The sequence below is a fragment of the Apteryx mantelli genome, chromosome 2 (assembly GCF_036417845.1).
Source record: "Apteryx mantelli isolate bAptMan1 chromosome 2, bAptMan1.hap1, whole genome shotgun sequence".
NCBI lineage: Eukaryota > Metazoa > Chordata > Aves > Apterygiformes > Apterygidae > Apteryx > Apteryx mantelli.
In genome coordinates, this window is record NC_089979.1 from 152,044,093 (window position 1) to 152,059,311 (window position 15,219).

At 41.9% G+C, this 15,219-nt stretch overlaps 1 protein-coding gene across 1 annotated transcript in view; it reads right to left on the reverse strand.

Moving 5' to 3' along the window:
• ODAD2 (outer dynein arm docking complex subunit 2) overlaps positions 1-15,219 on the reverse strand; it is a 96,235-nt gene that overhangs the window by 52,706 nt on the left and 28,310 nt on the right. Inside the window, exons 10-14 of the mRNA XM_013949258.2 lie at positions 6,559-6,705; positions 6,050-6,259; positions 5,647-5,883; positions 3,985-4,095; positions 3,300-3,454 (exon numbers count right to left, since the gene is read on the reverse strand). Of these exons, the coding sequence (XP_013804712.2) occupies positions 3,300-3,454; positions 3,985-4,095; positions 5,647-5,883; positions 6,050-6,259; positions 6,559-6,705 (860 nt within the window). The remainder of the gene's footprint in view (positions 1-3,299; positions 3,455-3,984; positions 4,096-5,646; positions 5,884-6,049; positions 6,260-6,558; positions 6,706-15,219) is intronic.

Sequence of the window (15,219 nt, forward strand, 5' to 3'; positions counted from 1 at the left end):
AATTTCTTATTCTTTTTTTTTTTTAAATATATTTCTCTAGGAATCTGAAGAGCAGTTTGAGGGCTGTTTAAAACTTAACATATGGATGCAATGACTATAAAAGCTGAAAATGCACTGGAAGACTGGCAAATACAGTGGCATCCTAATTTCCACTGCTTTTTCCTGCCATGTTAACAATGGGCTGGAGTAGTAGTATATCAGCACCTCTTTCAGCTCTCTATAGCCCAAGGATCATTCTTACTTTTCACTGAATGTTAGCCTTTAGTGGGTTTGTCCTGACAATTTCTATGCCTAGCTCAGGCCTAATATTTACATTTTCTTAAGGTCATACAGATAGTTCTAGTAAATTTCTATTGTATTATGTTAGATTCCGTTTTGAAGTGAAGAAATAAGTTGACAGAAATGTGGAACGTGTGCAATTTGAGTTGACTGCAACACTAATACTTCCTTCACTCTTCACAGCACTTTTGATATTGAAAATCAAGAAGATGATTATTTTAAAACTCCGGGAGGCCTGTTTGCTTTTGCAGGTCTCATCCTACAAACAGATGCATGCTAAACCTCAAAGGTTCATCTTTCAGATCAGGACTTTAGTCTTCAGTACTGGGGTCATCTTACTTCATGTTTTGTTCAGAACTCAGAGGTTTCTTAACACTTAACAAGCACATACTGTATCTTCCTTCCGTACATTTTCTGTGATACACCATGACAATTCGACTTGGGATATCAAACTGTATATTATCTAATAACTATGCTTTGACTTACACCTTTGTGTAAATACATATATTTTCTACCCTAAAGAGATCATTTCTCTGAGGGTAGAGATCTTACTTGTGCTTCCCTCATGGCCCCTAGCTTCTGTTAATGTGAACATGAGCTATAATTACTCTGTATTTTTCAGGAATCAGCTGTACCTGTGACTTTTCTTTCATATCAAAAAATTCACATTTTTGAGATTTAGATAGACAAATTAGAAACATTTTAATAAAATTAATCTTTCCAGGTTGATTCACCGGGATGACAATGTAATTAATGTAACTGAGAAATAAAAAACCTTCATTTTTCATAATTCAGGCTTTTGCCTTGCAAAAACCATCTGTATCTCTGTTCCTTGCAATCTGGAAGTGTCCCTAAAAATTTTATTCAAGAGAAAACATTAACAGCACAAAAAAATATTAACAAAGCAATTTCAAAAGTGTCAATAAAAAAGTATTGATTTTCTCAGGGGAACTTCATCTGTGTTGCAGATGGACTGTTTCGCAGATGCAGTAACATGGGCTGACTCTGCGATAGGCAGGCTACTCTCCAACAGAGTTGTTGGCTCGGGCCATCTTGTGTCCAGAAGCAGTATGGCTGCTTGCACACAAAGTGGAATCTGAGCTAGCCAGGCGCAGGCACCTATATCAGCTCCATGCTGAGGCAGCACTGCATCTCAGCAATATGCTTCAGGTATAGGGAGCATTGCAGAATATAGTTTGAAGATAATTAAGTGGCTCTGAGGAACCAGCAGGGTTTGTTAGTTCTAGCTCCATGCCAGATTCAAGCTCGTCCCTCCAGATCTACTTTTGTGTTTTTGTATTATCCTCCCTCCCCCTTCCGTAGTGTCCTCCCATCCTGAGTTTGGATAGGGTTTACTGCTTCAGACTCAGCACTAGAATATACACGAATTCAGCTGAAGTCTGGAGCTGTGCCTGGCTAGTAACCTTCATGGAGCTTCAAGCACTTGCCAAAGATATCTGAATAGCCCAGGAAAAATCTGCTTGCATTTGGCCAGAATTATTGGCTACAGCTATATTAATAAATAAAACAGGCGAGGGCTCATTCTCTAGCCCTGAGGACAAGAGGCACAACACAGCATCCATATGGCTAAAATCTCTTATGCTCACAATACAGGGTGGCCTCACCCATTCCGCCTAATGGGAACAATCTGTTGCCTTGTGCTGTTCCCAGGCAGTGTCTGGGCATTGTCTGGGAGACTGCTAGCCAAACTGTATAAGGCACTGTGCTAACAGTTAAACAGTGTGGATGATCATGACATAGTGGCTTAACTCAAGCTTTGGCCTTGTCTAGTTTACTAGCACAGGCAGAGCCATTCGCTCCACCTCACCACTGATTTTTCCAGAACCAGAATGCCTCTGTGCAGGCACCAAAGCTCATAGAAAAGGGGGATATGTACTTCTGAAAAGCAGTGTGTTACTGTGCAGCCAAGAATGCAAAATGCAGGGGGCCAGAAGTAGAGTATGTAAAGACTATGGCTCTGTATACCAACAGTTTGGGAATTCATTTAGCAGAGTAAAAAGCCAGACTTGAAAGCCTGATTCTTGGAATTCCTTCTGATTTTTATCCAGTGGCTATCAAACATATCGACTTGTCCAGCAACGTATACCAAAATTAGGGCTTCAGGAAGAGTTCACCTCTTACTAGTTTTCCTTCCAGCCCATGAATCTTGCATTTCTCTGTACACAGCTGCATAACTTCAGCAGGAAGCTTAATACAGACTCCAGTTATGCAGGCGTTTTCTTGAGAGAGGGTGCATAAATCTGATGAATGAATTTGAATTGAGGGAGCCTAGTGTTCTGAATTGTTAAGCTATTCCATGAAAGGTGGGCACCGATAACTCCTGCTTTCACATCCTCAGACAAGGACTCCAGGCTCTAATACCAAGTGGAGGTAGATACCTGAGGTAGAGTTCACTCATTTAGAAGCTGGGTGTCCAGACTAAGCTACTTGTCCGAGCCCCTTCTATAGTCAAAGAAAGAGGTATCTCCAGAGGCTAATTATCCTAGCCTCCAGTATATTTCTAAAATAGGTGGACCTAATGTATTTTAGCTATCTACTCTAGAATGAGGCAATTTACTCTATCTATTGGCTATAAAGAGTACCTAAATATGTACCTAAAATTTTGAAGTTAGGTGTGCTGAATATTCTCTCTGCTGTGGAGCCATGATTCAGGTTTCTAAGCTACAGAGAGCAAATGGGGATATCAGATATGCACACAAGTCAAACATTTTCTATGTGCTAGTACACCTCCTGGCTCAGTGTCCTATATCTTAATTATTCTTTACAGGCACCAGTTCTCACCCTGGACTGTTAAGATTCTAGGAACTTAACACTGTCTCCACTGTATCCTGACAAGGTCAGATGGCAATCTTCAGGTACTACAACACCTAAGTTGAAGGCCCAAATGATTACAAGGCATGGTTTTGCAGAATCATGACAGAAAAGAAATCGAAAACCAAATAGGCCCATAAATTCAAAACATGATAACATAATAAATATTTGCAAAATTAAATTGTTACTTTGACACATTTTCTCCACTGATTGCACATTTCCAGACTGCTCCTGTCACAGCTGCTAAAAGTTGCTTATTTTGAGAGTTACCAAGCAAAACAGACAGTGGTTGTAGGCCTCCATGCTGTCTAACCAGGTCACGTGTTTCTTTATCTTCTGCACACTATGCAACAAATTAAATACACATATTATTCAAAATGTAGAAGAAAGTGTCTTCAAAAGCTAGATGCATTATGCTGCAACTATTCAAAACTAATACAGAAGAAAACAAAAATTGCTTATTAAAATACCTGAAAAATGCTAGTCACTCACTAAGAGGATTCTGAGAGTAAAGAGCTACTGCATGTTACAATGTTTATACTGTCACTTTGTTCACCTCGTGCACAAATAAACAGAAAACAAAATGTGTAGCTCCTTGCACAGCATGCCCCACACCTCTCCACCGGTTACCTGCGCAATTTAGGACTTGCACGCCAGAGACTAATTCAACGAGGAACTGAAATGCAATATTAAATGTACAGCTAAAACACCCTCATAAAAATTTAGCCACAGACCATTAACATTTTCTGCAAAGTAATTTCTCCCACATTAGAGAAACAGTAAAACTGAGAAATGTTAATACTAAGTGACAACTATATGAAAACAAAGTGCTAATCCCCCCCTCTTATCTACTGATTAAAATAATCCAATTACCTTAAATATGGCACTTGCACAATGCATCTGTAGCTCCTCATGTTCACTACTCAGATTTTTCACAAGGTCCTCAATCATTCCTTCTGTCCTTACTGCAAGTCTGTAACTTTCCTAAAAAGATAAACTCCATCTTTTTAAGTCCTGTATATTAGTAGTTAATAAAACTAGTCACAGTAATAGTGAAGTACTATAATTTTAGGCTCTGATCTTGTGAAGCTTTGTGCTTAATTTTAAGCAAAAGTAGTCTAGATTGCCTTGAATATACTACTGATGTTCTCACAGTTAATCATATGCATAAAATCTCTGCAGGGCTGTGATCTTAAAATCAGCAGTACAAGCAGGTGCTGCAATGCTCACTTTGTAGGAACCTGGCTTAAACAATTTAGAAGACTCTGAAAGGTGCTCAGGTGCTCACCTTTCTTTACCTTCTGCACAGTATACAAAAAATAAAATATGCAAGTTATTCAAATTGTATAAAACAGTGTTTCCATGTTCAGATTCAGAGAAGAAACAGATGCTCCAGAACAGGATCAACAAGTACCCCTTCATTTCATCTGAAGCCAGTAGCCAAAACAATAGATCGGTTCCCAGAACAAGGTTAGGAAAACATGTTCTTAGCATTAAAATTTGTCAGTGATCTTTTCTTCCAAATTTTAACCCACAGGCATTGTAGCTGGAACCATTACTTAAGAGAGGGGAAATTTCTGTATATGAGATTCATTTAGCCTTCCCTGAAAAATGTGTTCAAATCTGGCCAAATACCCGCCCTGAAAACTGACCCCCCACCCCCAACCCTGAACCCCCTGTTTGTTCAATAGAGACTACTGAAGCTAAAATTTCTCACATGTCTGTCTTCATGGGGTCTGTGTATTTCAAGAAGGTATTTTTGAACACACTAAGTGTTTCATAATGCAAAATCCTTTGAAAAATCATGTCTTGCATGTCTCAAATTAGCCATAAAAATTAATGCATGTTTCTGAGCTTAGGCGCAATGTGCCTGAGTTTCAAATATGTTTCTGAAAATGGGGAAATATCCACTCATCTTGGTTGGCTATGGTAAAAATAATTATGTTTATATTTAAAAACTGGATATACTCAAGGTTGTAAAACCTGTCATAGAAATCTGTAGAGAAATCACATATATTTGTTCTTTTTGAAACTGATCAGACACTGTCTTCCCCAGTTCACAAGGACAGTGTAATCTGCCCTGCCTTGTACTGCATTGAATTATCTTGGCCTCCTCGCTAGATTAGCTTCGTACAATTTAAACATACTAACTAACCAGAAGATGGTATCTGAAGTTGCCAAATTTAATTTCTCAAGAATGATGAAAAAAATGACAGAAATTTTAGTTTCTAAAGGCCAGGAGTAGTGTGTGGAAGAAAATATCTCAAAATGAAAAGATTTGACATATTTTCTTCCACACACTACTCTTGGCCTTTAGAATAAAAAATTAAGTGAGCTTTATTTTATCATGAGCTGTAACCTTCTTAAAAAAACTTCTACCACACCCTAGCATCTACACTTCTGAATCCAAACTTCCTGAAGGGGTTCCTGTCCTGGACAAAGTTTGTTTTTAAATGGCAGGCAAAGGTAACACTTCCTTTTATTGGCCAATTAATTTTATGGTTAGAAATAATGTAGCTGTATGTGTTTACTTACCTCTGAGGCACATTCTTGTAGTGTTCCCACCACTGGGGTTAAGATGTTTACATGTGAACACTTGAGCCACTTAGCCAATAATGGAATGCCACCGGCCTTAAGAATCGCTTCTTTATTTTTGGTGCTTTTGCTGCAACTCCGCAGTGCCAAAGCCCCACAGCGTGCTATTTCAAAATCTTTTGCTTGGTGTGGTGTTAGAGTGGTTGGTCCCACTGAAATACATTCCAACAGCCCAACCTAACAAAAGAAAAATTTTTTAAATTATATACAGGGAAGCCTGATACTGTACTACTTTTTAGTGATAGCAAACACTACCATCTGAAGAGTCAGGTATATGACAAATGACCTATTGTTAGGAAAAAATACACATGTGGAAGAGGTACTGATTTTAGCATCTTCTTACCAATCTCTTGATCCCTCCATGTTGCCTTACTGTCTGTCGTGCTCGTTTAAACCTAGCAACATTAGCAATTGTTTCAGCTGCAAAACATTTCAGATCTTTATCTGGAGAGTCTAGTATTTTCACCATGATCTGTAATCCTCCGAGATCTGCAATTGCATGTCTGATCAGTGAATTCTGACTGATTTCCTTCAGGATTTTTAAAGAACCAATCTAAATAATGGAAAATAATAGACATTAAATATTATTTAAGAATACAAAAACAGTAAAATTATTTGAAATGTAAAAATTATCTAAAACATTTTATCTTTTAAATTGAATCAGAAGGAAATAAGAAAATTGAAAATCAGAAATTGGATTTTTATACTACAAAGTCCTTCAAATTAAGAAAATACAGAAAACAAATGAGAAAACAAATCAATTATTTTCTTTATTCTACATAATCTTGAAAATTGAGAAAATATTCTAATAGCACAAGCATATGCACTGCTCTGTTTGACAAAGCCACTTACCTGACATTTAATTTCTTCTGTATCAAGTAAATTAATTAACACTTCAAGACCTCCAACATCTCTGATGGCCAGCTGGCAAGTTTCTTGAGCCAGATTGAAATCTCTCATTGAACACAATGCAATTACAGTAGCTGTCGGATTACCTCCCTAAAATAAAGCAAATCATTAACATATGTAAAATTCATTTAATATAAAACTTAATCTCTTCTACTAGTTTTAATAAAACTACTACTAAAGGAGAAACCTGCTAGATTATTTTTGATTCTATGGTATTAAATAACATAGACATAATAAGAAACGGAATTATGATAAAGTCTGAAAATGGCATAAAGATTGAGGCAAAAGTAAATATTGCAGATGACAAATGACTAACATGGCCTGCTGTGAACGGATTGGTAAATTAGGCAGAGTCAAGTACTGTGAGTTTTGGTATAAGTGTATAAGAGAACACACAGAGAAGATAAAGACATTTCAGAGAAGCTATCTAGCTGCATTCTTTGCATTGATGTTCCCTCTGGAAGAAAACAGAGAGTCCAAACTGGAATCCTTCTTTGTCAAGAACATTTCAGAAGATTTGTCCAAAACTGAAGTGACTGCAGAAAAGCTTATTAAAAAAAAGTGACAAAATGAGTAATAACAAATTACCATTACTAGATGGTATTCACCCAAGAGTTATTATAGAGGAAACTGAGGCTAAAATAGTTGATTCAGTACAAGTGGCCTGTATCCTCTGACTTCAAACTTCTCTGCAGCGTAGGTACTGGAAAAATGACAAATGTCATGCCAACTTTGAAAGGAGTTCCAGGGGTGATCCAAGGCCTGTTAGGTGCCTGTGCTTGACAAATTAGTAGAGCATAATAAAGAACAGAATTTGCAGACAGCTAGCTAATATGGTATTTGGAATATTATGATATACCTATAGAATCAGCATGGATCTGTTAAAAGAAGTATTATAAAACCTGCCAAGACCTTGGACAGTGGTGATCTAGTTGATGAAGTCTAACGGGACCCCATAAGGCTTTTTGTCAAAGTGATACTTCAAAGTTCAAAGCACTGATAGCTTTGAAAGAAACTAAGCCACTATGTTATTAAGAGGGAAGGTCGTGGCATGGATTGAAAAAATGACTAAAGGATAAGAAACAGAGGATAAAAGCTAATGGTCAGTTCTGTCAATAAGGGGTGGTGATTAGTGAAACTCCACAGATCTGTGTTGCAAGCTGTGCTATTCGACATACTCACAAACACACTGGAAATGGAAGAACTAGTTAGGTGACAAATTTTGCTGATGAAACTATGCCATTCAGGGCCGGTTGCGACAAACTGCTGAAGAACCTTCTAAGACTAAGAGACAAGGCAACAAAGTAGCAAATGAGAAGTGATGCACATCAGAAAAAAAAAAAAAAACCTAACTCCATAGATGAAATGACAAGTTTTCAGCTGATCATTAACAACTAGAAAAGGTATCTTGGGGTTAGCATAGATAGCAATCAAAAAACCAAATGGAATATTAGGAGGTACTTGGAAAAAAACAGTGAACAGAGAATATCATTATACCCCTGTATAAATCTATGGTTCACACACACCTTAAAAACTTTATGCAGCTCTGGACCCTCAATTTCAGAAAGGATATTGTAGCACTGGAAAAGTTTCAGAGAAGAGCAGCAAAAATAATCTAAGGCTTCTTCAGTCTAGAAGAGAGATGACTGAGGGGATACGATAGAGGTCTACAATGTTAGGGATGGCATACAGCGGGAGAGATAGGGATTGACTGTTCACTGTCTCTTTTAACATAATCTCTTTTAATAATGAGATATAAAAGGAGCTAGGTTCAAAATAAGTAAGAAGATCTGTTTCTTCAAAGAAGAGATAATATATTAGTAGAACTCCTTCTGAAAGGATTCTGTAAAAGCTAAACGTTTACATGGGTTTAAGAAGAGACTGAATGAGTTCATGAAGAATAATCCCCTGAAGGTTATTAAAAACATAAATATCCCATTCAGTTTTCAATTCCCTGAGCTAAAAGCAGGTGGGGGCTGGGAGAGTGTGAGGGAGAATTATGTTTACCCTGATTTTACTTTTCCCTGGGCATTAATTTAAGGTCCTGGGTTTCTTCTGCCCTGGCAGAATACGAACACAGTCTCCTGCTACTAGAAATTGTGCAGTAATGTCTCCCCCATTTGTGAAAATCAGAAGTCCAGAAATCTGGAGTGCAAGAGATGAGCCTCAGCCACAGAAAACTTCCTTCTGGATTATTGTGACCCTCCTCCTGTTGCAGACAGGATACTGGGCTACACTTACTTTTGATCCGGTCCAATATGTTTTATTTCCAAATTTAAGGTCATACATACACAAATAAAGAAAACAGGATATACCTCAGTGTAGGAGTTCTATCCTCAGAACCAGAGCATGTGAAATGGCTTGGGATTTTGAATATGAATTTGAGATTACAGTGTAACATTTGACTAGAAGAATGAATTTTTGGATGTGTAAGTGATAGTACTGAATAGGAACACAGATGTTATCTCTTCTTAGGCACTTGTGCAACTAAAATTCTGTGTCCAATTTTCCTTTTTATAGTTCTATAAGGAGAGTGAAAAAATGGAGACAATTCAGAGAAGAGAAATAAGAATGATAATAAGATAATAAGCTGCATGAAGACAGACTGGGAAGCACTATTTAGTTTTCGAAAAGTAAGTTAAGGTATGATTTATTCATAGTGGAATAAATACAGCGATGAGGAATAGGAATGTAATCACAGAGAGCTCTACAATCTAGCACAGAAGTTTGATGGCTTGAAGTTAAATGTACACAAATTTAGATGAGGAGTAAACTGCAAGTTGGCCATTGGGTGGTTAGTTATCCTTTGGAACAAATTACCTAGAGGGATAACAGCAGTGGAAAGTTTTCACTCAAGACTGGATGTTTTCTAAAAGATAAGCCCTATTTCAGTCACAGCTACTAGACAAAAAGTAAGAAAAAGATCAAAGAATTTACCCTGTGTTAGGCAGAAAGTTAAACTGTATGATAACAATGATTTCTTCTGAACCTATAACGTAGACTTACAATTAATCAAATCAAGAAAGAACCCAGCTGCACAGAAACGAGGGAGTCTGAGCTACCACGTAGCTGCAATAGAAGCCAGCGTGCACGAACAATGCCAACTGGTGCTAATGAGTAAGCTACAGTTCAGTGTACCTAGTAAATCAAATTACAGTCTCTACCACCCATATGCCTTTGAATTCCAGGGAAGCTTGGGCTCACATCCAGATCTGAGCTGTGCTCCAGCCTCTCTCTTTTAAATGATACTTTTGAAACTGTAAAGAACTTTGAGTCAACCCTTCCCAGAGGAAAATAATTTGCTAATCCATGCATATCACACTGAAACACAGAACACTGAAAAACTGAGTAATGCTTGCTAATATGAAGCAAGTAGATCTAACAAAAACATTTAAAATAAACGTAAAGGAATCAGAAACAGTAAGACAAATACAGAGTACCAAAGTCTCTAGATTTAACATGCCCTTCAATAGATACCATTAAACTAGTAGGGAATTGTAGGTGAGAAAATACACTCAATACAAATGTGAGAAAAATACCTCATAAAGTTTCAGAGCAGTAACTTACATCAGACAAAATGGTTGTGATAATCAAAGAAGTGGATGGTACTTCAAAGCTAACTTTTTACTTTGATTTCTTTTAACTACAGATGTCCACACAATTTCCTCACAGAAAATTGCTTAAATATAAAGATATTTTTTAACATGTATAATATATTGTCCTAAAGGAAGATTTCTACAATTATGTCATGTTATCTTCTTTTTGATCATCACTATGTTCTTGACTCTAGAAGAATCTGAAACATGTGCCCAGCTTTCAGAACATATTTAGATCTATTTGGTAAAATATGTCCTAGGGAATAAAATATTGTAGCGATTTCTCAAATGGTTTCCTAGGGAAATCAGTTTATCCACAGGTATCAGAAAGTCTACATGGTTTAAAAAAAAATCCACAGAGTATGATTGCCAAACTACAGAGAATATTCTGTAGTTTGAAAAGATAGTTGTCCTTTTATGAACTTCGTGATCTTTTCATATAGCTCAGACTTTGAGATTTATTCTAACTTTGCTTTCTATTATAAACATTTTGCAATAGGTGTTTAAAGAGAAAACTTGTCTTTTCACAGAATCACAGAATCGCTGAGGTTGGAAGGGACCTCTGGAGATCATCTAGTCCAACACCCCTGCTCAAGCAGGGTCACCTAGAGCACAGTGCACAGCATTGCATCCAGGCGCGTTTTGAATATCTCCAGAGAAGGAGACTCCACCACCTCTCTGGGCAACCTGTTCCAGTGCTCTGTCACCCTCACAGTGAAGAAGTTTTTCCTCATGTTCAGATGGAACTGTCTGTGTTTCAGTTTGTGCCCATTGCCTCGTGTCCTGTCGCTCAGCACCACTGAAAAGAGTCTGGCTCCATCCGATCAACACCCTCCCTTCAGATACTTGTACACGTTGATAAGATCTCCTCTCAGCCTTCTCTTCTCCAAGCTAAACAGGCCAAGCTCTCTCAGCCTTTCCTCATAAGAGAGATGCTCCAGTCCCCTAATCATCTTTGTGGCCCTTCGCTGGACTCGCTCCAGTAGTGCCACATCCCTCTTGTACTGGGGAGCCCAGAACTGGATGCAGTACTCCAGATGTGGCCTCACCAGGGCTGAGTAGAGGGGGAGAATCACCTCCCTCGACCTGCTGGCAACACTCTTCCTGATGCCCCCCAGGATACCATTGGCCTTCTTGGCCACGAGGGCACATTGCTGCCTCATGCTTAACTTGGTGTCCACCAGCACTCCCAGGTCCTTCTCCACAGAGCTGCTTTCCAGCAGGTCAACCCCCAACCTGTACTGCTGCATGGGGTTATTCCTCCCCAGGTGCAGGACCCTGCACTTGCCTTTGTTGAACTTCATGAGGTTCCTCTCTGCCCACCTCTCCAGCCTGTCCAAGTCTCTCTGAATGGCAGCACAGCCCTCTGGCGTATCAGCCACTCCTCCCAGTTTTGTATCGTCAGCAAACTTGCTGAGGGTGCACTCTGTCCCTTCATCCAGGTCATTGATGAAGAAGTTGAACAAGACTGGACCCAGTACTGACCCCCGAGGGACACTGCTAGCTACAGGCCTCCAACTAGACTCTGTGCCACTGATCACAACTCTCTGAGCTCTGCCATTCAGCTAGTTCTCAATCCACCTCACTGTCCACTCATCTAACCCACACTTCCTGAGCTTCCCTATGAGGATGCTATGGGAGACAGTGTCGAAAGCCTTGCTGAAGTCTAGGTAGACAACATCCACTGCTCTCCCCTCATCTACCCAGACAGTCATTCCATCATAGAAGGCTATCAGATTGGTTAGGCATGATTTCCCCTTGGTGAAGCCATGCTGACTACTCCTGATCACCTTCTTTTCCTCCACATGCTTGGAGATGGCCTCCAGGATGAGCTGCTCCATCACCTTTCCAGGGATGCAGGTGAGGCTGACTGGCCTGTAGTTCCCTGGGTCCTCCTTCTTGCCCTTTTTGAAGACTGGGGTGACACTGGCTTTCTTCCAGTCCTCAGGCACCTCTCCTGTCCTCCATGACCTTTCAAAGATGATGGAGAGTGGCTTAGCAATAATGTCTGCCAGCTCCCTCAGCACTCGTGGGTGCATCCCATCGGGGCCCATGGATTTGTGGGTGTCAAGTTTGCTTAAATGATCTCTAACCCACTCCTCCTCCACCAAGGGAAAGTCTTCCTTCCTCCAGACTTTCTCTCTTGTCTCCAGGGTCTGGGATTCCTGAGGGCTGGCCTGAGCAGTAAAGACTGAAGCAAAGAAGGCATTCAGTAACTCTGCCTTCTCTGTATCCTTCGTCACCAGGGCACCCACCCCGTTCAGCAAAGGGCCCACATTTTCCCTAGTCTTCCTCTTGCTACTGATGTATTTGAAGAAGCCCTTCTTGCTGTCCTTGACATCTCTCGCCAGATTCAATTCCAAACGGGCCTTAGCCTTCCTCGTCGCATCCCTGCATACTCTGACAACGTTCCTATATTCCTCCCAAGTGGCCTGTCCCCCTTTCCACTTTCTGTATACTTCCTTCTTCTGGTTGAGTTTTGCCAGGAGCTCCTTGCTCATCCATGCAGGTCTCCTGCCTCCTTTGCTTGACCTCCTACTCATAGGGATGCACCGCTCTTGAGCCTGGAGGAAGTGATGTTTGAATATTAACCAGCTCTCTTGAACACTCCTTCCTTCTAGGGCCCTAACCCATGGGATTCCTCCAAGTAGGTCCCTGAAGAGGCCAAAGTTTGCTCTCCTGAAGTCCAGGGTTACGACCCTACTTGGTGCCCTGCTGCCTCCTCGCAGGATACTGAACTCCACGATCTCATGGTCACTGCAGCCAAGGCTGCCCCCGACCTTCACATCTTCCACCAGTCCTTCTTTGTTTGTTAGTACGAGGTCCAGCAGCACACCTCTCCTTGTTGGCTCCTCCACCACCTGTGTCAAGAAGTTGTCACCAATGCTCTGCAGGAACCTCCAGGACTGTTTGTGCCTAGCTGTGTTGTCTTTCCAGCAGATATCGGGGTGGTTGAAGTCCCCCATGAGAACCAGGGCCTGGGATCGTGAGGCTACTTCCAGCTGTCTGTAGAAGGCCTCATCGACTTCCTCATCCTGATCAGGTGGCCTGTAGTAAACACCCACCACAGTGTCACCCATGCTAGCCTGCCCTTTGATCCTTACCCATAAGCTCTCGACTCGCTCTTCATCCACCCCTAGGCACAGCTCAATACATTCCAGCTGCTCTCTCACATAAAGAGCAACTCCACCACCTCGCTTTCCTGGCCTGTCTTTCCTAAAAAGCACGTAGCCATCCATGACAGCACTCCAGTCATGCGAGCTATCCCACCATGTCTCTGTAATGGCAATGAGATCATGGCCCTGCGACCGCACACATATCTCTAGTTCTTCCTGTTTGTTCCCCATGCTGCGTGCATTGGTGTACCGGCATTTCAGGGAGGTGATCGAGCATGCAGGTTTCCCAGGAGGGGTAAAAGAGGGTCCTCCATAGCCACATCCCATGCACACTTCCCTGGCTGCATTCACCTGGTGGAGGCATCCCGACTTGAGCAGTCTTTTGCCAGCTACCCTGGCACTATAACTCTCCCCTTCCCCCATCTTACCTAGTTTAAAGCCCTCCTTACCAGGCTGGCCAACCTGTTGGCAAAGACCCGCATGCCCCGCCTCGTGAGGTGGATCCCATCTCTCCCCATCAGTTGTCGATCTTCAAACAGGGTCCCATGGTTGTAGAAACCAAAACCCTGTTGCCAACACCAGCGGCGCAGCCAGTCATTAACCTGGAAAGTCCGTCTCCTCCTCCTCCTCTCATCCATCCCCCTCACTGGCAGGATTGAGGAGAAGATGACCTGGGCTCCCAGACCCTTGACCACCATCCCCAGAACTCTGAAATCCTGCTTGATGGTCTCCAGTTTGCCCTTGGTGTCATTGGCGCCCACATGGAAGAGCAGCAGTGGGTAATAGTCCGAAGAATGGACGAGCCTAGGCAGTCTTTGCATGACATCTCTCACACGAGCCCCCGGCAGGCCACAAACCTCTCTAGACAAGAGGTCAGGTCGGCAGATAGGTGCCTCCGTCCCCTGTAGCAGGGAGTCCCCCACAACAATCACCCACTGCTTTTTCCGGGCTTTCCGGCAGGGCACAGGGTCTGTTGTCCCAGGTACTTCCCTGGCAGCCATGCCCATCTCCTCCTCATCCTGGAGGGCACTAAACCTGTTCTTCAGCTTCAGGTCTTCAGGAGGAGCAGGAGCCTTTCTCCTCCCACGAGCAGTGACCAGTTTCCAGTCTTCTTCTACGATGTTATGATGTACCGTTTCACACGGCACAGAGCCCTCTGGCAACTCCACTGCTGCAGGGGGTTGGGACTCCCGAAGCTGCACAGTCTCCGAAAATACCCTGTCTATCTCTTGCTCTGCTTCTCGGATGCTGTGCAGCCTACTGACCTCCTCCTGTAACTCCCTTACCTGACGACACAACTCGTCAACAGCAGCACACCTCCTGCAGGAGAGCTGGCTGCCAGCCCAGGCCTCCCGGAGAGGCCCCAAGCACTCCCTGCAGCCTGAGACCTGTAGAGCCGCATCTACTGTCAGAGGGTCGGTCTGGGTCCAAGCCTCTGACACAGCAACTCCAACAGCCACTGGGGAACGCGCTGTGTGGCGTGTCACGACCATACTTGAGGAAACCTACACCACATGGAACAGAAACGAAGGTCCCTTCGCGCGTCCCTTCGCGCGCCCTTCTGCGCGAACTGCTGCACAAACTGCTGCGTCTGTTCGCTGCGCTCTGGGAGCTGCGCTCTAGGCCTGGCTCTTATATAGGCTCTTATATAGGCCTCTCCCTAGCACTGCCTAAGAGGGTGCTTGACCGCCCTAATCAAGGGCCACTGTTGCCCAGGATGTTGCGCAGATACAACAATGTTTTTAAATGGTGGTATATAAAATAGCACATAAATAAAAAGGTAACTAGTTGGAGGCCAGAAACTCATCCATTGCTGTTATGTAAATTCAGGAAACCAGAAGGCATGATTTAAAGGGAAAGAAGTCTAAGGAAAGAGGAAGCTTAAAAGAGTC